The 25,502-nt window shown below is 37.5% G+C and overlaps 1 protein-coding gene across 11 annotated transcripts in view; it reads left to right on the top strand.

The window, feature by feature from the left end:
* The window catches only part of MAN1A1 (mannosidase alpha class 1A member 1), a 212,548-nt gene that overhangs the window by 46,172 nt on the left and 140,874 nt on the right, over positions 1-25,502 (top strand). For all 11 annotated transcript variants that reach the window (XR_004022419.2, XR_004022421.2, XR_004022420.2 and 8 more), the window contains exons 2-4: positions 744-840; positions 3,371-3,486; positions 14,349-14,429. Coding sequence is in view for 2 of the 11 variants with exons in the window: in XM_089921966.1 (XP_089778092.1) it covers positions 744-840; positions 3,371-3,486; positions 14,349-14,429 (294 nt within the window). In the remaining 9 variants the exon portion in view is untranslated. The remainder of the gene's footprint in view (positions 1-743; positions 841-3,370; positions 3,487-14,348; positions 14,430-25,502) is intronic.

The raw sequence follows: 25,502 nt of genomic DNA, 5'->3' as shown, positions 1-25,502 counted from the left end.
ATTGATTGGTTTTCATTATATGTAGATAAATTAATTTTGTTAAAATTTAAAAAGGTATACAACTGATTTATGGCAGAGAGTTTGGGACTTTAAAAACATTCCTGGTACAAGGAGTCTAGGTTGGGAATATGTAGAATTAGTCTTCAGTTACATATGTGTACACAGATATGTATGCAATTAAAGATTAATTATACTAAGCTGAAGTTTTCCAAAATCTATGTATACCCATAGAGTTTCTTTTTTTCATTTCCTATAGATATTTAAAAGTATTTCTCCATATAGACTTGGTCAAGATATATCAAAGTGTTTAAAGTCATAACTTTTGGATATTTGTCTATATACTAAGTACAGAGAACCTTATGCAAAAATGTGAATTTTAAGTATGCAGTCTTTGCAGATTTAATGCATCATGAGGATGAAATAGATAAATGTAAGAATGGTTCATCCTTTTATGATAAGCTAAGTTTCTGTTGCTGAGAACTGACTTTTGAAAATATGTATATGAAATAGGATTAAATGGATTAAAAAAATCTCCACTTGTAGACATAAAGGGATGATGTGTATTTGTGTGTTATGTGTGTGTTCCAGCTTATTCATACCCTTTGTCACCCTTTTAATTATCATCCTTTTAACAAAGCAGTGAGTTTTAATGTTTTAACCTTTAGGTCTTGAATATATGATCTATTTTGAAACAAAAACATCTCAAATTCAAAATATAATCCCGTTTTCATTTCTTTTCTCAGATGATGAAACATGCTTGGAATAATTATAAACGTTATGCCTGGGGAAAAAATGAACTGAAGCCTGTATCAAAAGGAGGCCATTCAAGCAGTTTGTTTGGTGAGTAGAATGTGCTTTGGCTCCTTACTGACAGTAACTTCTCTCCAATCGACTGAACTTGTGGGTAATGGAAAAAGTTTGTGTGATCCTCCAGACTGTGTTGCTAGGAAACTTGCATACCTGATGGAGGTGTCTGCAGGGAATGTGTGTAGTGTGTCCTTCAGACAGAGCACTGGCTGCACTTTAGAACCACCTGCATCCCTTGAAAAAATACTGATGCCTGGGGCACACTTCCAGAGATCCTTATTTAATGGATATGGGCACAGTATCATGATTTTCAGCTCCCATGTGGTACCAAGCAGAGGAGCATTTGTTGGCTGCGTTAACTGCTTCCTGTCAGGTAAAAGCTGTGTCTTTATCAATAAGCTGGCCAAGGCAGCCAGCCGTGGTGACCTTCACTGTATCTCAGTGACTCTCAACATTGGCTCTAAATTTCTCCTGTTTGTGCAGTGGAAGAGAAAGTGAGGATGGAGTCGTCAGTTATTTAAACTTCCATTTATCCACTTTGGCATCATTTTATTGCTTTTGGTCCTCACAGCATCCCTCTGTGATGAGTACTCTAGGTATTAAAAACATTCCCATCGTGGAGGTGCAGAAGCTAGGTAACAGAAGTGTTAGGTAGATTCCTTGGGTCACAGAGCTACCCAATGCCCTTCTCACTGAACTCAATTCCTCTTCAGTTCCCACAATTTTGTCTATAAGTAACAGGATGAAGAGGAGGGAACCTTGGTCTGATGCTTCTGAATTCACCATAGAAAAGGTGACTTTCTATACTTTAACTAAAGGTGTTAAATAGTATCAAATCATATAACAACAGTATCAGCTGACACTGTGCCACGTGCCATTTGTGCATCTTCTCATTTAACCTCATTATTATATGTATTTTATAGATGAGAAATACGAAGCTGAGAGAACAGCTTGCCCAGTGTTAGCCACCTACTAACTGGCTGAGCTGGGACTTGAACCCACATGTGGCTAAGGTCAGAGTCTGCTCCTAATCACCCCATTATGCTTTTCCATTTATTTAGGACCTTCCATGTGTTTGGCTCTCTTTCCAGCACTGGTGTTAAGAAACACAATACAAGTCTCTGCAAAGTTCATGACCTAGTGCAGAAGACGTACGTGTAGATAGTGAATTATCAAAGCACCAGGTGGTTCAATAGATATTCATAGGAAGTTCTGAAGAACCATAGGCTCTCTGGTAGGGAGAAAGGCATTGCAGGAATGGTTAGGGAGAGCTGGAAGAGTGGGGAAAAGGCTGGCTGGTCGATCACAGTGACACACTTTAGAGATGAAAAGAGCCACACCTGGAGCCGTGGCAGTACAAGTGATTTCAGATGTTACTAGAGTAGTGTTTTTGAGGACACGGTGACTAGTTAACATGGGTGATGGGAGGTAGGAATTGAAGAGAGAAACTCAGAAACTTCATGCAGACTCAAAGGTCTTAATTTTTTATTGTTTACTATAACTTTTAAAAAATTTTAATTCTATTTTTGCCTTTATCTCTATAAGTTGTTCATAGTATTAAGTCAGTTTTGTGTAAATTTGCCATAGTCTTTTTTTTTTTTTTTTGGCGGTACGCGGGCCTCTCACCGCTGTGGCCCCTCCCGTTGCGGAGCACAGGCTCCGGATGCGCAGGCTCAGCGGCCATGGCTCACAGGCCCAGCCGCTCCACAGCATGTGGGATCCTCCCGGACTGGGGCACGACCCCGTGTCCCCTGCATCGGCAGGTGGACTGTCAACCACTGTGCCACCAGGGAAGCCCGCCATAGTCTTTATCGAAGAGATTACTTGGCTCTCTGTTAATACAGTGATAGTTTTTAAATTTATTATTAAGCCTTAAAAACATACTGAGTCTCTTAGTATGGAATGTGGAGGTGAATAAGACATGACTTCTCTATCCTAAGGAAGTTTACAGACTAAAAGAAGATGCATAATAGTAGTTATAATGGAAGACAGAAAGTGGTGAGTGCAAGAGCAATGTAAAGTCTTCCTGCCGAGGAAGTTCAGAGGAAATACATGAGAGTCACGACTGGCTAGGAGGATCGGAGGAGAGGTTAGGATCAGTCAGGGCTGCAAAAAGAGGGGGTAGAATTCCATTTTTGAGTAATGGTTTCTTAGAGCTATCACTAAACAATTTTAGATCTAATTATAGGTAAAGAGTTTTGCACAGGTGCACTTTGATGTAATTACATTAAAATTAATAAGTGTGTTGCTCCTTGGTTTCAGGTCTTTTTTTTTTCTTGCTAGAGAATGCAATCCCAAATGAAATTTCTAAGAGATTCATTTTCTGCAACTCAGAAGAGACTTTAAAGATTAGTGTACCAATCTATAGCCTGTGATAGTTTTTAGTTTGGTTTTGATGCAACTTTTCACTTTTCTTTCACTGAAAGATGTTTAGACTGTGTTCAGTATTCTTGTTTACCAGTAAATTCAGTATTATCCACTTCCTTTCCAAGGTGTGGTCAATGTGCATGTATGGATCTGTCAAAGGTGTTTTACTGAGTAAATATTTTTCTGATATTTTCAGGTAATATCCAAGGAGCAACAATAGTAGATGCCCTAGATACACTTTTTATTATGAAAATGAAAGACGAATTTGAAGAGGCAAAAGCATGGGTTGACGAAAATCTAAATTTTAATATGGTAAGTTAAAAAAAGCTGCCAATTCAGTTCTTAAATCTCAGTTAACATAAATAAATTCTCTTGTGGGGCAGATTATTGTACTGTACCCTAGCAGAAACAAATAATGCAGTTTTAAGTAGTATCATACTATATTCTTAACTTGCCCTCCTTTACTACACAAATCCATGCCTTTGTTTTTTGGCAAACTAAGAGTAAGGAAAAAGAAATTAATATTTATTAAGACCTACATGTGCCAAGTATTCTTGTTCAAGTCTCACAACAACCCTGTGAGATGGGTATTATTTTTACACCTTTACAGATTAGAAATCGGAGCCTCAGAGGCTTATCTAGACCACACAGCTAGTTGTGTGTCAGGGCTGTGAGCCTAACACAGGTCTGTGTGACTCAGTGCTCATGCTTTTGCACTGCACCATGGTGCGTTATTGTGACTTTGTTAGAGGAACGTTTGTTGAATGGAGCCCAGGGTGTCATGGTGAGCTGCAGTTCAATGAAAGACCACAAAAGAAATTGAAATAGAGAAGTTTATTACTTAACAGGTCCTGAGAAGGTACATGACTCACCCGCAGGGGCCACACAGGGAGATCAAGGCAGACTATAGACAGACAGAAAGACAGGACCTGGGGCACATGCCGTTATTAGGGTGGGTGAAGTGCTTTGGGGTTCCAAAGCTAAGGCCAAATTGGTCAATTCAAACCAACTGGTAAGCTCCACAGTGGTCTTTTCTAAGGGGTGCACAAGGGGAAGACCCTGGGAGGTGGGGGAGACATGATCACAGAGGGAGTCATATCAGGAACTGACATTTGCTTGGGACTCTGGGGCTGTTAATCGAGGGCACACTCTTGCATGAGGGGCTAGTGTCCATTTAAAGCCCCTGCAAGACACTTGGCAAAACAAAATGGCTGCCGAGTCAGTAATACCATGAAGTAGCTCATCTCAACACTCCACTGCATCCAGGAGCAGCTGCATCCACTTTCCCATAAATAAGCCTTTAACCTTTGTTGATTGTAGACCCTTATCAGTTTAAACTTTTTTTTTTCTTTTGGCCACATCATGTGCATGAGGGATCTTAGTTCCCTGACCAGGGATTGAACCCATGCCCCCTGCAGTGGAAGCTCAGAGTCCTAACCACTGGATTGCCAGGGAATTCCCAGTATAACCTTTTGTCAATTTATATATGAAATATTTTTTTTAATTTCATATATGTACTATCATTTTTAACAAACCTCAATACCCACTGTATACCAAGGAAAAGGTTCATAATTAAGGACAGTGCACTCTTCTAATACTACTTCTTGATAATTAAGGAGGGCTACATCGTGTTAGAGCTAATCTAATTCCACAGTCATTGCTTTACCTTGTAATGAGGTTAACAGAGAGCTTGTTTTAAGAACAGGAGAAGTTGACCCTGGTGTTTTTGAGTCATTCACTTATGTTTGCATTATTGGTGTTTTTTTGAGTTCAGTTATACATACACGCACATATACACGTGTGTGTGTGTGTGTGTGTGTATTCTTTTTCAGATTCTTTTCCATTATAGGTTATTACAAAATACTAAATATAGTTCCCTGTGCTATGCAGTAGGTCCTTGTTGTTTATCTATTTTATATATAGTAGTATGTATCTGTTAATCCCAAATTCCCAGTTTATCCCTCCCCCTTTCCCCTTTGGTAACCATAAGTTCGTTTTCTACGTCTGTGAGTCTATTTCTGTTTCATAAATAAGTTCATTTGTATCATTTTTTTAGATTCCACATGTAAATGGTATCGTGATATTCGTCTTTCTCTGCCTCACTTATTTCACTATTGGTATTATTTTTAATCTGAGATTACTTTGCAAAAATTCTTGTAAGCCTCTTGTCTATCTGGTAAGCATTTGATAATATCTGTAAATCTCCATAACCAATCACAAGTAACATGCTGTATGTTGAGAATGGACAAAGAAAGGGTGTTTCCCTGCTGACACCTCTGCTTTGTGGCTCTCCTGTTCTCCCACAGACCAAGTGAGAATACCAACATAGTTCAGAGTGTAAAGCTAGCATAAAGCTGAGTCTTTTTCCTACCTCTTTGGATTAAAAATATATATAAATTAAAAGTTTTAATATTTTGTTCCTACTCCTCTAATTAATTGCTATATGTACCCCATTTTGGAGATCACTGACTTAAAGTACAAGCAGATGAGTCTGTGTTTAATCTGCCTTATAATTGAATTTAGAATATAAAGGAGACAGTATTCCAATACAAAGGGACCTTGGAGATTGATGTGTTCAGTCTTTTTATTTTAAATATGAGAAAACAGGCCCAAGGAGTGAGGGATTTTGTAAGGTTCTACAGCTCTTTGGTTGAATATGACGTCTGGTAGCTCGGATATTACCAATAGAACTGAGTGTGAAAAATTAAGGCAATGAACAAAAAATTAGATTTTCTTCTGAGGGTTTATTGTTTCTTAATAATACTTTTTTCCTGCCTTGTTACTTTTGAGTAAATTCAGCTACCTACCAGTAAATAATAATGAGCTTGTCTTCAGCTTATATATGGAGGAGAGAATGGAAAATGTGTTTCCTCCACTGTCCCTCACCTCCAGAAAGTTAGGGGAATGAGAACTAGATTCTTCCAGAGTCTAATGATGGAAGACGGGAAAGTAGACTTTAGTGACATGAGACCCGAATAGTGTCCAGGTCCCTTGTCTGGCATATATAGCATTACTGCCCCAAACCTCCCCCAAATACTGCAGCAGTTCTTTGCTTTCATGCCCAGTGGTAGCCTGAGAAACTCTGGAATCATTTATTTAAAAGGACTAAGCAAAAAGGCCTCTCAAGGTAATAGACAAGGTAACAGAAGGCAGTTGGCTGGCCTCAGACCATGAGCAGGTGACATGAATGTATTCCATGGACTGTGGGGACCTATTAGGAAGCAGAGGGAAACTAATAGAGGATATCAGAGTATTTATTTATTTATTTTTATAAATTTATTTTTTTATTTTTGACTGCATTGGGCCTTTGTTGCTGCACGCGGGCTTTCTCTAGTTGGGGCGAGCAGGGCTACTCTTCGTTGCGGTGCGCGGGCTTCTCATTGCGGTGGCTTCTCTTGTTGCAGAGCACGGGCTCTAGGCGCACGGGCTTCAGTAGTTGTGGCACTTGGGCTCAGTAGTGGTGGCTCGCGGGCTCTAGAGCACAGGCTCAGTAGTTGTGGCGCATGGGCTTAGTTGCTCTGCGGCATGTGGGATCTTCCCGGACCAGGGCTCAAACCTGTGTCCCCTGCATTGGCAGACGGATTCTTAACCACTGCACCATCAGAGAAGCCCAGAGTATTTAGAAGAGAAGAAGAGCAAATTCTTTGGCTTCCTTACTTGTAAGATAAAGGGATTAGACTATAGGTTGAGTGATGGCTAAGATACTGAGCTTTGTTTCTTTAAAGTTGTATTTTTGTATTTTTATAAGATTTTATTCAATGAGTTGAAAGATTTTTATGTAAAAATATCGTTTTAAGACTGTTACTGATAGTCTTGGGTTATACCCTTCAAAATATACTTTAAAAATATACTTTTAAAAGCCATAGGCACAGGTCTCGAATTTCTGTTTATTTTACTATTCCTAATTTGAAAGGTCTTGAAACATATTTGTTGCAGTTCTTTCTTTGGGTATTGCCATATTTTCCTTTGAAAATATAAAAGTTTATCAATAATATCCAAATGATAATACTTCCCATATCAAAATTAATAACAAACATAAATTCAAGACAGCTATCTTGATTTACTCTCCTAACCATTTTTTTTTTTTTTTTTTTTTGGCCGCGTTGGGTCTTCGTTGCTGCTCGTGGGCTTTCTCTAGTTGCGGCAAGTGGGCTTAGTAGTTGTGGCTCTTAGTTGCGGTGCGCATGCTTCTCATTGCGGTGGCTTCTCTTGTTTTGGAGCACAGGCTCTAGGTGCGCGGGCTTCAGCAGTTGTGGCACATGGGCTCAGTAGTTGTAACTCTCAGGCTCTAGAGCACAGGCTCAGTAGCTCTGGCACGTGGGCTTAGTTGCTCCGTGGCATGTGGGATCTTCCTGGACCAGGGATCGAACCCGTGTCCCCTGCACAGGCAGGCAGATTCTTAACCACTGTGCAACCGGGGAAGTCCCATCTCCTAATCATCTTAAAGTGCTTCAACTTACAATTTTCTAGTTGGTTTTATTATGTCCCATTAGAGAATTTGTCTTATATTCACTCGTTCTACCCACAGATTCAAGTGATTATGTCAACAATTACACCGTTTTTTTTTCCTGAAAAATAACTATTGGCGGCAACAGTGACTTTATTTTTTAGTTTAAAGGTCCAGATTGGTCTCTTATCCAACCGGAATGCCATCCTATTCTTCAGGAAAATAAGCTGTAGGGTTCTCTATCTGAAGGTTTTAAATGGACCTCAAAAAGCAACTTTGGATCTTCTTGAATGCCTGAATGAGTTCTTGACTTAGGTCCAGAGCTCCATGCCATGGAGCATGAAAGAAGTGACATTTGCCTTAGTATTGCTCTTGTAAAAGCTCTGTTTTAGAGCAGCATTACATCCTAATGGTGCAGATAACTGAGTTACTTGTCCTGTCGGATGGAGTTATTTAATATGAAATTCTATCCGAATGCTAATCAGTGTCTGCTAAGGGTGATGATTTGGGTTTTGGCTATAAGGATACTGATCTGTTCCCTCTGACCATAATTAGTGATACATAGATTGGACTGCTACTTGAGGGTCCTTCTGGACCTTCGTGGTGAAACCAATCTACTGACAGAGAGAAGATGTTGATTTTGCCTATCTTTGTGGCCCAAAGAATTTGCACTTTGTTCATCTAAAGAAATTTATCATGTTACTTAAATATGAAGTTAAAAGCTGCTCAGACATATGTTATACTAAGCTATAAAGTTTAATGTTGCTATTTAGTCTGTTAAAAGGAGTTGTAATCCTCAGAATGTTAATACAACACATACTTTAAAGTACCATTTATAAATGAATGTGTATGCTAAGCCTAAACACAGGCAAGGCTTATAGGCAATAACCTCTCTTTAAGCAATGGGTTTGTAAAGTCTCGTGTTTCCACTGGTTCTCAGTAAGGTAAAGCATAGTTACCATATGTTAGTAGCGGAGCAATTGTTATTAAACAATTATTGCATTGGTTTGTAGTGGGACAGTTGTTATTAATGCTTGCTTGTTCCTCGCTTATAGCTCATCGAGTAGAAAGCTGACAGGATGTTTGGAGGAATAGCTAGCAAAGAAGTATTCTCTGATCTTAGGGCTCAGAGAAATACTCTTTAAAAAAACCAACTCTAATAATTGGGGCCAAACACTGAGAAGAGGATTAAGATATTTCTGAAAATGAAAGTTCTTTTCCAAGAAGTCTTTTTCAATTTAATGCAATCAATCAGACCTGCCCTGCTGCATGGAATCATAAGTTAAGAATTAAGGAGAGGGCTCCCCTGGTGGCGCAGTGGTTGAGAGTCTGCCTGCCGATGCAGGGGACACGGGTTCGTGCCCCGGTCCAGGAAGATCCCACATGCCGCGGAGCGGCTGGGCCCGTGAGCCATGGCCGCTGGGCCTGCGCGTCCGGAGCCTGTGCTCCGCAACGGGAGAGGCCACAACAGTGAGAGGACCGCATACAGCAAAAAAAAAAAAAAAACAAGGAGAATTCCTTAAATTTGATGCAGGTTTGATTCTGAATAATTATCATAAGGCCTGAAGGTGCAAAGAAACAATATATCTATTCTTCAAGGAAAGTCTGCGCCTCTGTAGTTCTGCAGTCAAAAACTGTGGCTGAATCTGTTCTCCAACCTAAATTTGTTATTAAAATGGTCAAGCCCATTATTATCTATCATTTTATAGATAATTTTGGTAAATAAGTTGCTTATAAAAAATACAACCTAATTTCTCTGAGTTATTTAAAATACTATCTTGTAAGAGGTTGATCTTTTAGGCACTCAGGTTGAAACAGGGATTTTGAAGTGTTCACTTTCCCTCTTGTCTGGATATGGTTAGATTCTTCATGCCTGTGAGCTCCTGATCTGTTTATTTGAAGGACACCTTTCCCAGTAGAGAGATGGAAGATAACATGAAGGGTGGGGGGAGGGAGCCATACAAAATGGTTTATTGAATTAAACTTTTTTCCATTTTAGCAAGTTTTATCACTTTATCTCATAATTTTACATATACGTATAGTAAGCCAGAGGACAGCAATACTAAAGAAAGGGATAAACTTAAGGTGGAAATTATCAGTCTAAGACACCTAAAGCAATATGAGAGATAAGTAGTGAAGCCTAGTTTTTCCATGATTTCACCTCTTGATTTTAGATGTATGTATTTATGTATGATTTATGTATGATTCTGGTTAAGTGTGTTCTTTGATTCAAAGGCTGTTGGTAGAGGAAACTCAAAGTGAAAGAGCAGTTTCTCCAGTCCGCATGGTTTTGTGGGTAGGCCTTAAGCCAAAAATATCCACCTTCCACTTGCTCATCAATTGTGAAATTAACTAGCAGGTGCGTGCAGTTTAAACAAAGACTGGATCTGCTTCTCAAACTGGTGCTCACATACAGCTATGTACTAGAAGCCATGGACTACGTGGGACATATTCCTGGAATGTGACCTTACTTAAAGGTTTAAGGGATTTAATCTCATTTAAAACAAGCACAGATTGAAGGAGACTACAAAATCTACATTGTTAAGATAAATCCAAAAGATTTTAGTGTTGCAGGCTGTTTGGGGCTTCCCTCCTTTACATACTGTTCTCTGCCCGCCCTTACCCCTCTCCTGTCATTAGGGTAAGTCACTGGAAACGTTTTAGAACATCTTAAAAAATGCTGCATGAATATTAATAGGATGCATATTTTCATTTAGATTTAATAAGTTCATTTTAATGGAAATCAGAGTCAGAAGTTGATAAAATTGGCCTCAAACCCTCAGATTGTAGAAGTTCACTTTTGAAAACCCAGATATCGTATAAATTGTATCAAGCCCAAAAGGAAGCTTGGTCAGGATACTGTATTTCAAAAGAGGATTTGAAACATGACTCCCATGAGAGTCAGAGAAGGTATATCAGTTTGCATTCTAGTATTTAGAAGATTATGATTCTGGAGTTTCTGATTTTCCAAGAACCCCTGAGGAAGCTAGGCCTTATTGGTTTACTTAAGCTGAGCTTTTGTGCAGTGGTAATGGCACTTATTTTATTGAGTACTTTACCCGTGGCAGGCATTGTGCATGGTGCTTTACATTCATGGACTTGTAGCGCCTTGTACGAAATGCACTGTCCCTTTTTACAAATGAGAAAACCAAGGCTCAGAGAGAATATGTGACTTGCCTGGGATCTTGCGCTCAGTGGGCTCCCGAACCAACCTTCAGTCCCAGGCCTTTCTGACTCTAAGGTAGTGTTTTGATAGTCTGCTGCCCGCAGTCGAGCCAGCCAATTTATATTTTTATCTTCTTAGTGTTTTTCATCAAAGGATCTGTAAAGAGTGACCTGAAGTGTATAAATTTCAGTCTGCTGACCTAAAACATAATATAACCCAAAATGTTAAGAGCTCTCAAATTAAGGTTTCTAAATAATTTAGATTTAACTTTGGAAAAAAAAAAGTAGAAAATATTATATGCTGGGAATTCAAATGTAATTTTGGTTTTCAAAAGAAGGTAGATATGATGACTGTTGAATACAGCTAATGGTGATGTGACTTCCTGAGCGAGATCTTGAAAGACAAGAACACAAGTAACTGGGAACCTGTATGGATTCACTAACAAGCCAGATTCGCTTCTTGGATAGGCTCACCAAACCGTTAGATCCGAGAAATTCAAAAGACAAAGCACTGACCTTGAGCGTGGCACTTTGCAAAACCGTCTCTCAGTATCTTACAGACAGCGGAAGATAAATAGAATTTAGGTTCTAGAACACATTGCTGGATCAATAACTGGTTGTACCCAGTAGGTGACTGATGTCTTGCTGAAGATGTATTTATGATGGTGTTTGACATGGCTCAGTCTTCTACCATGCAGTAATTTTCATCAGATGTTTATATAAAAGTCCTGATTATCCAAAATTTTCATAGGAGGAAAAGAGAATGAATGTATATCAAATGAAGCCAAAGCTAGTATAAGAATATAAAATCATCTTAACAGACTTCAGTAGGCAGAAACGTGGAGGACTATTCTTAGGTTTAAAAACTGAAAAACACAAGTACAAATTGAGAATGATAGGATTTGAGGGTTTTATTTATTAGATTTTATTATTAGACGTTGTTACCTTTAGACATAAGAAGTATAGCTGTGTGAGCCAAAACAAATTAACGATTCGCTTTCTCTTTCCTTATCAGTAATTTTGTGGAATATTAAAGCTTTTACCAATATTTATGTAATACTCATTCAGAGTAATACACATCACAGATAAATTGTTCCCATGTAAAGTACTTTAATCAAATTGTATTAGGTGCATATTACAAATTATGAAATACAATTGAACGAACTCACCAGAGTCTTACATTATGATGCTTTTGCCTAACTCTGGCCTAGTATGTGTCTCTCCCAAGTAATATTCATGACCTTCCTTTTGCAAGAAATTTTTTGAAAATTTTTTTTAACTTAAGCAATTACTTAGCTTTAATTTGTTAGATCCTTATACCTTTTTAGAGAAAGCATGTGGAAATTAAAGAAAATATACCTCTTTTTTTTCTTCTGGAATTGTTTTCGCCCACTAAAATGTAGACTCCATGAATTTGAGGACCTTATGAGTCTTCATTGCCATGTCCCTAGAACCTAGGACAGTGCCTGACACATAGTAGTTGCTTAATAAATGTTAAAGGAAATAATATCTCAGATGATTGTGACTAAGCTGATCTGCTGGATATGTGACTCCATATATTAGTTTGCTGTTAGCCCCTGTGATTTCAGCGAATTGTTTGACAAAAGTGAACAATTACTGGGTAGGCCTAACAAACATGAAAAGAAGCTAACAAAAGCTTGAAGCTGAAACCATACACAAGCCCCTGTGTCCCCATCCTCTGAAGCAAAAGGCTTTTTCTTTAGTCTTCTAGGCCTCCCCTGAGTCTCAAAAGGCTGGCTGAAGAGTTAATGATCAGGAAATATGAAGATGTAGAAACAAAGAATAGCTGTTGGGCCAGGAAACTGGTAACAAGTTAGACTATAAATCTGCCACATCGCAGAATCACCGAGTTCCCAGTCCCCTGAAAGATATACATAAAGGCCTGGCACACATTCCTATGTTCTTTTTACAGGAAGCAGGCCCACACCAGATGAAAACTGCTGACCACAAGCACATAGACCCTAGACCATTTGAAACCAGAAGGTTGATGACGCTTGAAATTTCACCTTGATGCCAACCAATCCGAGAATGGTGCACGAGCTGATCACACACCCTGCAGCCCCTCCCTCACACTGCCTTTAAAACCCCTCCCCTGAAAGCCATCGAGAGTTCCGGTCTTTTGAGCACGCGCTGCTCATTCTTGTTGCTTAGTGCCCTACAGTAAACGTTGTACTCTCCTTTACCACACACAACATGGTGTCAGTAGATTGGCTTTAGTGTGTGTGGGCAAGTGGACCCAAGTTTGGTTCGGTAACAAAGTGTACCTACCATCTATTGTAGGTTAGCTGTGCTAAATTATCTAGTAATAGAATGTAGGACAGATCCATGTAGTAGTCAAATATTGTAAAATAATAAAAGTATTGGCAATAATTACTAATTATATGCCACAATTATATGACCATTAATAAAGATACTTGATGCATTATCATGTGAGGTGATATAGGAGTCAGGATAACAGCTCTAAACCAGGAATCAGAGTAGTCAAGTTTAAATCCTGATTCAACCACTTATTAATTTATTTATTTATTTTGCGGTATGCGGGCCTCTCACTGTTGTGGCCTCTCCCGTTGCGGAGCACAGGCTCCGGACACGCAGGCTCAGCGGCCATGGCTCACGGGCCCAGCCGCTCCACGGCATGTGGGATCTTCCCGGACCGGGGCAGGAACCCGCATTCCCTGCATCGGCAGGCAGACTCTCAACCACTGCGCCACCAGGGAAGCCCCCAACCACTTATTAGTTGTCTGACCTTAAGAAAGTCATAGTAACCACTATAAATTTCAGTTTCTCCATTTGTAAAATGGATGTAAGAATAGTAATTATTTCACACGGTTGATATAGGACTAAATGACATAGTCCATGTAGAGATTAGCACAGGATATAGAGCTTTGTAAATAATAATAAAAGCAAGCTATTATTGATGTATATAAGAGCTGTTTTAACAAGGTACAACATATATTATTATAATCTCCTTTATGCAAAGATAAAATTTCTTCTCAGAGAAATGTGATCATCCCAGACCACAGACAGAACATTTGGGAACCAGCACTAGAACCCAAGTCACTCCAGCTTCAAATCCTATTTACATTCTAGCTGTGCTACTTTAAAATGGTGTGGGAAGAATTCTAGAATAATGTTGAACTACCAGCAAAAGTATGAAGAGTCTGAATGGTCTTTTGGGAAGAAAAACAGGCAAATGAATAAAATAAAAGAACACAGAATAGAAAAATAGAATGTCCTGGGCCTGTCGCATCTGCACAAAGAATATTGAGTATTGTATCTAGTGTTGAATAGAGGGAGGAAATAACTTCATTTTATAAATATTTTTATAATTGTTATTTTAAGAGTCAAAATTTTTTGATCTATTTACATGTGTTTTGACACTGTTAGAAGGCAGGGCTTTTCCCTCTTGTGTATAAATTTCTCTGTGCAAGCACGTAGGATTGAACAAAATTTAAATATTTCATGCACTTTATCACGGTGATATTTTTCTCAATTGTGTACTACCATTTATATATGAACCTCCTTTATTTTGTTTCCACAGAATGCTGAAGTTTCTGTTTTTGAAGTAAATATACGCTTTGTCGGTGGACTAATCTCAGCTTACTACCTGTCTGGAGAAGAGGTAAGATGAAAAGTGGCATATAAATGGGAATTATGAAGTGTCTTAAAATGATATTCTCCAAGTAAAGTATGCTTTTTATGGTATCCATTAAATTTTCACGTTTTGATGGGCCTCTAGCATATACTGAATTTCTTATAATAAGTACTAATTAAATGAGCACACTGGGAAAGTCTGACAGAGCATGTTGTCAGGAAATGTTAGGCAGTGCCTTTAAAAAAGCCTGGCTCCATTATGTTATGTATGGTGTGATTAAAACTACAAATTATATATGCCTATGGACAAAGTAAAGAGTTTAGTATAGTGGCAGGTTTGTGGATTTCTTTCTTTAAAAATTATTTTAATGTTAGTATAATATTAACTTAATAAAAACTTTTTTGAAATAAAGCTTGGCAAGTGAGATATAAAAATTAGAGTATTTAAGAAATTGAGGGGGTGAGTGAGATACTCAGCTTCCCAGTTAGAAGTCCTGTAGGCCAGTAACCCTACATAAAGTGCTTTGCAGCTCCTCCTAGGTTGGAGCTTAATTAATTATCGCTGCTCAGAACAAAGAAGGAATTTTTAATTTAGCTGCCTTTTATCAATAGATTAAGAAAGGATTTTTGTATCATGCTCATGAGGAGCACAGGTGCTATTATCCTGAAAGGTTTTGGACAGCTTTATGAATAACAACCTAAGAGTCCACTAAGAGTCATTAGAATGGACCTCACCTTTAATTTCAACAGTGTTAAAAGCTGACATCAGGAAAAACAGTCACGCATTTCAATTGCATATCAATCAGATTTGTGTTAGCCTGAGCAATCTGGCTGGGGGGAAGAGGGGATCTTACCAAGTGTACTAGTTCATGTATTTCTATGCTCCTTCAAACAAATTTAAGCAGAGCAATATATGCTTAATGAGAAAGACTGCTTTACTTTGTTTCTCGTCTCTCAGACGCTTTCCTAGTCATAACAAAACAGTCTGTACAATCTTAACATTCTCCTTCTTTTTAGATTTTATTCTACCATGGAGATTTTCAAAGTATATGGATGGCTTCTATATTCCCCTGTATCTGTCCTGTTTGTGATAAACCCTGTTCTTCATTATCCCTCTTCTTCCCTTTTTCCAGTTGCACATAACTTCATTTGTTCATTTTGATGTAGGATGTTCTAAACGCTAAGCCTGGGAATCCATATTTTTAAAAACTCATAATTAAAATTAATTACTGTTTTTTACTAAAGAAGTTTATGCTTTTAGAATATATGTCTTTGAGTATCCAGTGCCTGTGTATTCTCATCGTTTTTGGCATGACATACTTAGGATGACCTTGGTTTTAACTTCCTTCATCATTTCTGTGGGGTGAGACAATTTGGAGGAAATAAGGACTTCATTGTATCTGGGCTTAGATAGGGTAATGGAGCATGCCAAGAGAAACAATTATGTATTTCTTCTAAATATGCATCATGTAGATTAGGATACTTTTTTACTCATAACAGTATCTTAAGTTTATATACCTGTGTTTGTTTCTATATGTGTGTATGCTTACTGGAGACATATATGTTTATATACTGATATAAATATAATACAGATATAGCTTGCCTACAGATAAAATCATCTGCCTAAGACATTGTAAGGATTTTTTTTTTTTTTTGCGGTACGTGGGCCTCTCACTGTTGTGGCCTCTCCTGTTGCGGAGCACAGGCTCCAGACGCACAGGCCCAGCGGCCATGGCTCACGGGCCCAGCCGCTCCGCGGCATGTGGGATCCTCCTGGACCGGGGCACAAACCCACGTCCCCTGCATCAGCAGGCGGACTCTCAACCAGTGCGCCACCAGGGAAGCCCTGTAAGGATATTTTTAAATTCTATACTTAGCTAACTTTAGTAAGAAAAGGACTACAAAAAACACCTCCATTGAAAATAATTATTCTTTTAGTATATATGCTTTGTCCTTATCCCTGTGCAAAACATTCATTGTGTTAATTATATCTATATTTTCTGTATTTTAATTTTATGATAAAAGTTACCTTAGGTATTTCCTTTCTTATATATCAATACTTTTCTTTGTTTCTGTAGAATACATTTTTAATTTTAGTCCTTAAAGATTCATCTTCTCAGCATAGTTTTTGCTAACTATTCCCTAAATGTTAGACAGTTGGGTTGCTTCCAGTATTCCTATATTTTGAATAATGTAGCTATAATCAGCCAATAAATATATTTATCCTCTAAAGTGGGATTGCCAAGTGAGAAACAATTAGTATAAGACTGTTTTACCATCATTTCCTGTTTCTTCCCCCCAGTTATTACCTCATCACTGATGGTTGCCTTTCATTTGACCAATGCACTCAGGAGAATTAGCTGTCAGGAATGTGATCAAGGAAAATTATTTTACCCTAAGCCTGAGCTTGATCTATTTGTCTCCATATCAAAATGAAAAATTGGGCATTCGTTTAATAGAAAGCACATCAACATGGCCACATTATGGATTAGTTGGTTTTAGATTGCTGATAAAGTTCTATGCTACACACTCTTTTATAGATCAAGGTAGTACTAAGATAGTCTAGGAAAATTCATCTTCTTAAATTACCTCATAGAGGGACTACTAAATCACCATAATTTAACATTCTCATTTCATCACTGAGGCTCAGGAGTATTCTGAGAACATCTTATAAATCACCATCAGAAGTATATAGGCCCACACTGATGTAAGTTCAAGATTCTTATGTTTATGTTACAAAAACAGAAGAGGAAATACCATTGACTTGCGTTACCTGCTTCAGGAAAATTACAATTAGAAACACTGAACAATAATCAAGAATGTCAATGGACCTCTAAACCTATGAAAAGAACAATAGGAACATGAAATACCTGTTGACATATACTTTGATTACAGGGACATATTCAAAAACTTGAAATGCCCTAGCTCAGTTAAAATATTTTGTAGTATTATTTTTTTAACAAAAGCCAAGCCACAAGATTTCCAGAGTCTATATAAGAAATGCAGATAAGCACAAGAATTACAAACGGATGGGATGAAAATAAGATGAATACCAAATACTAAATGATCAGTAATAAAAATAAATAAAAGAGATAGCATTGCTCTATTATAAGCTCAACGGAAACTAAAGTCCTCATTGGAGATAGTAAATAGCATCTAGAATATCATTACCCAAATTATGTTCTACAGACCACTAGTTTCTTTAGATATGGCAGGATAAATCTGTATCTGTATATATACTAAAAGTAAATTTGGAAAAAGTTACATCCTATATCCTTTCTTAGAAATTCACAATTTACAGAAAAAGAAACTAATTTTTTTATCTCTGTATTTCCATACTTACTTAACTATAACCTCCCTCTTTTTTTTTTTTTTTAATGTAACATCTGCTAACACTGAGTTACAAACATTGTTTCCCAGAACCAATTTTGGGAAATATTACTGTAGAATAAGAGTAACCAAAGCAAAAGTGATATTGAAAATTGGCAAATGCAAAACAAGACATTTCAAGAGAAGATGATACACGTAGAAAATAGCATGTATGACTATACCACATTATTATTATTTGCTTTACAACAGAAATCAGTGGCTGTATTGAGCAGAAAGTAAACTTAATGGGATATAGTAATGCCACAGACTCATAGAGAAGGCTGAAGAAGAAATTGGAACTAGCACTCTCAAGTTGCCACAGAGGATCTCTATGGCTCAGCAATCTCTCTGGGTCACCCTAGAATTAATAAACATGCACTAATTTTTTCCTACCCTTGTCAAGACACAAAGTTCCAGAAGAAGGAGGTCAATTGGCAGTTTTATTTAATGTGGTCCCTTAAGGATCTTAGGAAATGAAAGAGAGGATATGATAAAAAGTCTTCCACAGGGTTTGAATTCAGTATCCCATGAGGACCAAGTATAGATAATTCCTGAATAGGAAATTGAAGGCCCTATTGGAAGGGTAGGAAGAAAAGATGTTTGGGAGTCAAAAAAAAAGACATAATTCCACTATGATGAATAAGGGTGTCAGAGGAAATAGACAAGCTGTATGGAAACTGATAATTTAATAAAATACTACTTAGGAAAGCTTTTCCTGATTTGATAAACTACTTTATTCTGTAAATTGAGAGAGAACATTTAGAACTGACAAGGTATTTAATCCTCAAAGGAAACATTCAAGTAATATGTTTTAAGTATGTGAACTAGAAAAAGTCAACTCATCAAAGCTAAAAAGATTGAAGAATGAGCTTTCATTGAATAAAGGCAACAAGGGCATCTGACCCAAGACTGGGGAAACACATATAATAGATTTTTACATTAGATCAGTTTACTCTGCCAAGGTAGCCTTCATTCTGAAGGCAGCAAAAGAACGTTTTCCCAAATTAACCAAAAGAAATCCACTGCTCCAGAGACACCACTACAAAAGATTGCTGAAGGACTTACTGAAAAAGAGAAGTAGCTAATACCTCTAATTTTAAAAATATCAAGGGGGAAAACATGAAGTGGGTAGGATTGTGGAGTAGGGAGGAGAGAAATAAGATTGAGAATGTGAGTGTAGTGGTAGAAAGATCTATTTTTTTCTCATAATAGGATTCAGACGTTTGGGGTGCTGGACATCAATTTTGTAGAGTTTGTTTAGTGATGATCCTTATATATACTTTAGATATTAATTTACTGTTTAGCATTCATTATTGAAACTTTATAAAATAAAGGAATATGATAAACTGAATAGGTAATATTTTCATTTTAAAAGGTTTAACTTAGCAAAATGATATTAGATTACAGTAATTTTGCTTAAATTTGTAATTGTTTCCGTGGTTAATGAGCTAAATTGTCTCATGTTGAATATTTTCTTAAGATTGGAAGTTTATTTTGTACTTTAAAAGGGATCTAGGAGTACATGGAATTGATTCTAAAATAATGTACACTTTCGTCAAATGAAAATGCTACCTTTTTTTGGCCTACATTGAATTACAGAAATCATACCTACTCCCTAACTCAGGTTTTCTATGTGTCTCACTCTGTACAAAGCTCTATCCTGTATTTATAATTGTTTTTGGAAGCACAGAAGTTTTATTAGCCATAAGAACTTTATCTCAGTAATACATGAAAGCAGTTCTACAGTTTGCCAAGAATTTGAGCTCCAAAACCTATTCATGGCTAAGGTATAAGTGGCAGAAGCTGGTATAGATTTGCATGTGATAAATGTGGTAGACCAAATGAGAGGGCTTGGCACCTAAAGGAGAGGGAAACTCAGAAAATTAACTTGTTTATTAATGAAATATGTGTATCCCTTTTAGTTTAGCACAGTACTTTGCATATAGTAAGTGGACTACAAATTCGTATCAGTGAGAATAGACCTATTATGATGCAGTAACAACCTCAAAACCTCAATGGTTTAAGACAATACGTTCTACACACTCTTTATGCTTTGCCCATGCTGCATGCTCTGCCCACAACTCTGCTTCTCATCATCCTCCCTCCAGAGCCCAGACTGGTGCAGCAGCTGCCATCTGAGTCATTTCCATTTGCCAAGGCAGGAGGCAGGGTGTTGAGGTGGCAAAAGAAAACCTGGAAAATCACACACTGGCTTTTAACATGTCTATTGAAAAGACACTTGTTACTTCAGCTCTCATCTTATTGGCGAAAGCAAGTCACATGGTCACTGTAATTTAAAGGGTTGGGGGACAGGATGCAGTGTTACCACCACACGCCTGGGAGTAAATAGTGCTAGTGACTGCCACAGTAGCCACTGACTTGGGTTAAACTGTATAGCCTTCCCAGCTGCTAGGAGAAGCAGAAGATAGGAATTTGTGAAAAGAGGGGAATTTTTTCAAGGGTCCCCAAACTGGAATTAGTCTGCTCCACAAGGAAAAGACTTCCATACTATGGCCCTAGGGTAGTAATTAGAGAGTCATGCCTTGGGATAGGAAAACATATTCACTGACTTGTCAAGTAAAAGGCTACTCTTCTAGCACTTGTCTACAAAATTCTGTTTCTGTGAGAAACATCTCCTATTCTAGACTTCTCCTGTAACCCTCCAAATTTCAAACAGTAAAGTTGAGAAACCCAGGTAAACTATGCTATAGAAAAGGAATGCCTGTCATCAGTACTGCAGTTGTCTAGTGGGGGAGCTAATCATTGCTCTTCAGCAGCACCCTGCTGTGTTGAGCAGACGTTGTGGACCTGGTGCCTTTCCTCCAACCACTTCCTCTTTAAGTGTTTGCTCAGACCAGGAACTTGTTGTTTTGCAAAACCTAATGTAAAAGATGAGGTAATATGTTTATATTTAGATTTATAGTGAATCATTTCGTAATTTACAATGTCTGTTAAAACCAATACTTAAATCATTTTTATTGTCTGAATCATATTGACATAGATTTCTAATACTAAATTTGTGTGTGTATGTATTTGTGTGACTTAAACAAAAGCTGTACTTTTCTAGTAATATTTCTGTATATTTTTTTCTTTGAAATTATTGCAATGTCCTTTAGGAAGGTATCATGAGGTACCTATAGCAAGGAACTTAAAATTTAATGGGACTAGTAGAAAATTCCTGAGAATTGTGATAAGTTACCATCTGGTAAGTTCATTTATTTAGTGGATCAGCATATGCTTATTGAATACCTGCACTGAAGCACTGACTGCACTTGGTGCTGCAGAACCAGTGAACAAGAGAAACAGTCTCCACTGACAAATATTGATTCATTTAGATGTTATAGCAACCCTGTAAAGTAGGAGTAGATATTGTTTTTATCCTCATTTTACATAGGGAAAGACAGAGCACTGAGTGTTAAGTAACTTACCCAAGGGCATACAAAGCAGCAGAGCTGGCCTTCAAAGTTGGACAGTCTAGCTACAAGACAGCAAGTAGCAACCAGACATTAGGGATCTCAAACATAGAAGATAGAAGTAGGCTATAGGCTTGAACTTATGAGTCATCAACAGCTAAATGATAATAGAAGGGATAGAAGGGAATGGGGCTGCTGAGAATTCTTATAGATTGAAAAAAGGGAGCCTTAACATTTAGGCATTGGTGAGAGGAAGGAGCTAGAAAAGGAGACTAAGAAGTGGTAATCCCAGAAGTAGGAGGAAAACTAATAAATGTGATTATCACAGGAGCAAAGGGAAAATAGTATTTTGAAAAATGAGGAAGTGTTCAGTTGTGTCAGAGGTTGCTGCTAGGGCAAGTTGTTTAGGACTGAAAATATCTTTGGATGTAGCAATATGGAGGCCACGGATGACTTTACTGAAAGTACTTTTAGTAGAATAATAGCATATAATCCAAATTGATTTTTATTGAAGAGGAGAAGGTCTTTTAGAAGGTAAGGGAGGGTAGGATTCAGAGGACAGATAGCCTTAGGGAGTAGTCCCTCCTCCGCTGCAGTATGAGAGGGCAGAGGAGAAAATGGGCACACATGTCAGTGACTTGGTAGATTTGGTGGCAAAGATATGAGATGTTTACTATGCGATGGCCCCTGTTAACTGTATGAAGAAGCATCAGACAAGGACATCTGCTGAGGTTCACGGGGAGAGAATAGACATTTCAGATGAGTGTGTATAATTTGAAATTGTCATTCTAGAGAGGGTTGTGACTAGAGATACATGGTAGAATTTCTGGACAGTATCAACGTGGGTGACCATGAATTCATGGTGGCATCAATCCTCAGATGTATGATATTTCTTTCTTCAGTAGTGCTCAGCAGTTCAGATACAAGCATGGAGAAGGTAGTTGGTGTGTTTTCATTGAGTTTTGCTAGACAGGTGAGACAGAGACACCAAAAAAGGTATGGATTTTATGGTATTGGCAAAAAGTTTCATTAAAATTATAGACCATAAAGTCCAAGAATGAGTATAAGACAGTATGAAAAAAAACCGGTGAGTGATGGTTAGAGAGAAAATGGACTGGTTAAATTGCCTGATGTTTAGTTGAAGTAGGATAGTAGAAGTAGCAGTAATTTAGCAGATGACTAGAAGCTCTGGAAGTTAAGGCTATATAGTGGAATGTATGAATAAGATATTTAAAAAATAGGGAAGTCTTGAGTGATGTCATAATCCAGGATAACATCACAAGACTGAGTGATTAAGGAGGGATTTTGCCAGAAGCTCTCTGCATAGCTTACTGTGCAATATATTTTAATTGAAAAAAAATAGGTCTTAAAAAAAAAAACAACTTTCAAGCATCAGTGAACTTATTTTTAAATTTTCTAAGATATAAGCACTTTACATAATATTCATAAATTCATATGAAAATATGTACTGAACAAAGGTTACTGTTTAAACAAAAAAGAGAAAAATATTCATGCAGTATGAAATTTAAATATATGATTGTTGGACAAACATTCATGACTCTAGAGCCTTAAGAAGTCAGTACAGATGATTAGAGTTGGCAGTAGAAATGTAAACAAAATGCATGTTAACTAATTAGATTAAATGCAACTATGTACCTATGCAGAGCTGTTTCTTTTAAGCTATAACTAGATGAAATTGTATCTACAATAAATTTAGTAAATTTGATTGTAGTGATGTGAATTTGTTTTGAATTTCCTTTAGTCCGTTCAAGCTGCTGTATGCTATAGTAGAATACCATAGACTGGGTTGTTTATAAACAATGAACATTTATTTCTCATAGCTATGGAGGCTGGGAAATCCAAGATTAAGGTGCCAGAAGATTTGGTGTCTCGTGAGGGCCAGCTTCTTGTTTCATAGATGTCCATCTTCTCTAAATGTCCTCACATGGCAGAAGGGGTGAAAGAGCTCTCTAGGATATCTTTTATAAAGGCACTAATTTCATTCATGGGGGCTCCACCCTCATGACCTAAACACCTCGGAAAGCCTCCACCTCCAAATTATCATCACATTGGGGATTAGCATTTCACATATAAATTTTGGGAGGACAGAAACATTCAGTCTATAGTAGGTGCCTTCTAAAGTATGTCTTCTAAAGATTTCATTTACAAAGCTTTCTTGTGTTACCATTTTATGATGTAGATTTATAGTTTATGTATTTAAAGTTTTTTTCTTTAAAATGTTTTAGAAGATAGTTCATTGACAAATCTTAGGGTTAACTATTCTAGTAACTTAAGTCATTTCTGATACATTATGAAGTGTTTCTCCAAGAGAGATCTGTTGATATATCTGGATATACAACCATTAATTTTGCATTTGGAAGTTCATCTTATAATTTAGCTGGAAATTCTTTTACATTGATAATAAAGTGGACCTAAGCCTTGAGGGTAATGTTTGTTTTTAACTTAATAATTGATCTTTATTTTAATCTGAGGTATCCCATTCCTCTGAAGCAGTACAAATAGTGACTAATTCCAGGGTCCTGCAAAACGAGGAAATCCAAGAGGTTTAATGATATGGGCATAGAACACAAGAATTTTTTCACAGCTCTTTATTATAAACACTTTTGTTTTTCATTTGTGCCATTAGATAGAAGGTTAGGGTTAGACCAGATAAGCAAAAGAGATTGTCACATTTGTCTTATAAGTCCCATTTGGTTGATGCATTTATTTGTTTAATCTTATTTTAACAGATATTTTTAAGTTCTTCATATAATAATCGTGATAGTTGCTCTAATTTATAAATTGCTGCTAACTTCTGTGTTTCAATTCTTATAGCTAACTTGGTATTAAAATTTTTAAATAGTGGCTTCTTACTTTAGCCTTGTGTCATGCACTTCCTCTAGTCAGGTAGAAAGTAGACTTATTATTCAATTTAGATTTAACTATTAATTCAAATAACAACTGTAGCATGTGTGTTGAGTGTTTTTTTTTAATATCTTTATTGGAGTATAACTGCTTCACAATGTTGTGTTAGTTTCTGCTGTACAACAAAGTAAATCAGCTATATGTATACATATATCCCCATATCCCCTCCTTCTTAAGCCTCCCTCCCACCCTCCCTATCCTACCCCTCTAGGTCATCACAAAGCATCGAGCTGATCTCCCTGTGCTATGCAACAGCTTCCCACTAGCCATCCATTTTGCATTTCGTAGTGTATATATGTCAATGCTACTCTTTCATTTCGTCCCAGCTTCCCCTTCCCCCCCTGTGTCCTCAAGTCCGTTCTCTACATCTGCATCTTTATTCCTGCCCTGCCACTAGGTTCATCAGTACCATTCTTTTAGATTCCACATATGTGCATTAGCATACGGTATTTGTTTTCCTCTTTCTGACTTCACTCTGTATGACAGTGTGTTGAGTTTCTGCTATCTAATCTTTATGACTATATAATGCATTATGACTAGACTTAGAATAATATTAACCCAGAGTTTAACTCTGAAGAATTAGGTATAGTGGACCTTAAAGCTCTATCATCTTGTCAGGCTTGCAGTTATTAACCTGTTTAGTTGCTTATGATTTACATCTTTATTCAGCAAATATTATGTGCCACCTATGGTAATTTTGAGCATCTGTTATGTGCCAGGCTGTGTTCTTGTCTCTGGAGGATTCAGTGATGAACAAACTAGACAAAGTCTCTGTTCTCATGAAATGTACATGCTAGTGAGATAAAATATTAAAGAAGTCCACAGTGTAATTTCAGATAGCAGTAAGTGCTGTGAAGAAAATACAATACAATCATGTGATAAAGAGTGACAGAGAGAGGGGTAGGAAGAGGAGGACTACTTTAGGGTGAATTTAGGGAGCTCAGATTGGACTGACACCATTGAAGATTTGGAGAAAATAACATTCTAAACAGAGGAACCCAAGAGTTCTGAGTTTATGGTAGATTTCGTTCTTTTCTTTGGGACAAAGAAGAGGAGGAGGAATGTGATGGTGATGATATTGGTGATAATAAGACCATTTTTTGAGGGTTTATTGTGTGCCAGGTGTACAGTATTAATACTGGAGAGATTCCATAATCTCCAGTTACACTGAAGCTCGGACCGGCTGATTCCTGAGTCATGTAGGAATTGGTAGAACTGGAATTAGACCCTGCTCTGTCTGTGCCATAACCCTGTCCACATATTATTCCCAAAGCCAACAGGGTTAGTACCACAGTCTTTCTTTCTTATTTACTTGCTCATCAGTTCAACATCTAACCCTCATGTAATGAGCTAGCGGCAATCTTCTATAACCCATGAAATCTTCCACTTCCTAA

The sequence above is a fragment of the Delphinapterus leucas genome, chromosome 12 (assembly GCF_059928025.1).
Source record: "Delphinapterus leucas isolate spDelLeu-1000000601 "Yukka" chromosome 12, BTC_Dleu_Yukka2, whole genome shotgun sequence".
NCBI lineage: Eukaryota > Metazoa > Chordata > Mammalia > Artiodactyla > Monodontidae > Delphinapterus > Delphinapterus leucas.
The sequence above is the reverse complement of the archived record's forward strand: the minus strand, read 5'-3'. Positions and strand labels throughout refer to the sequence as shown.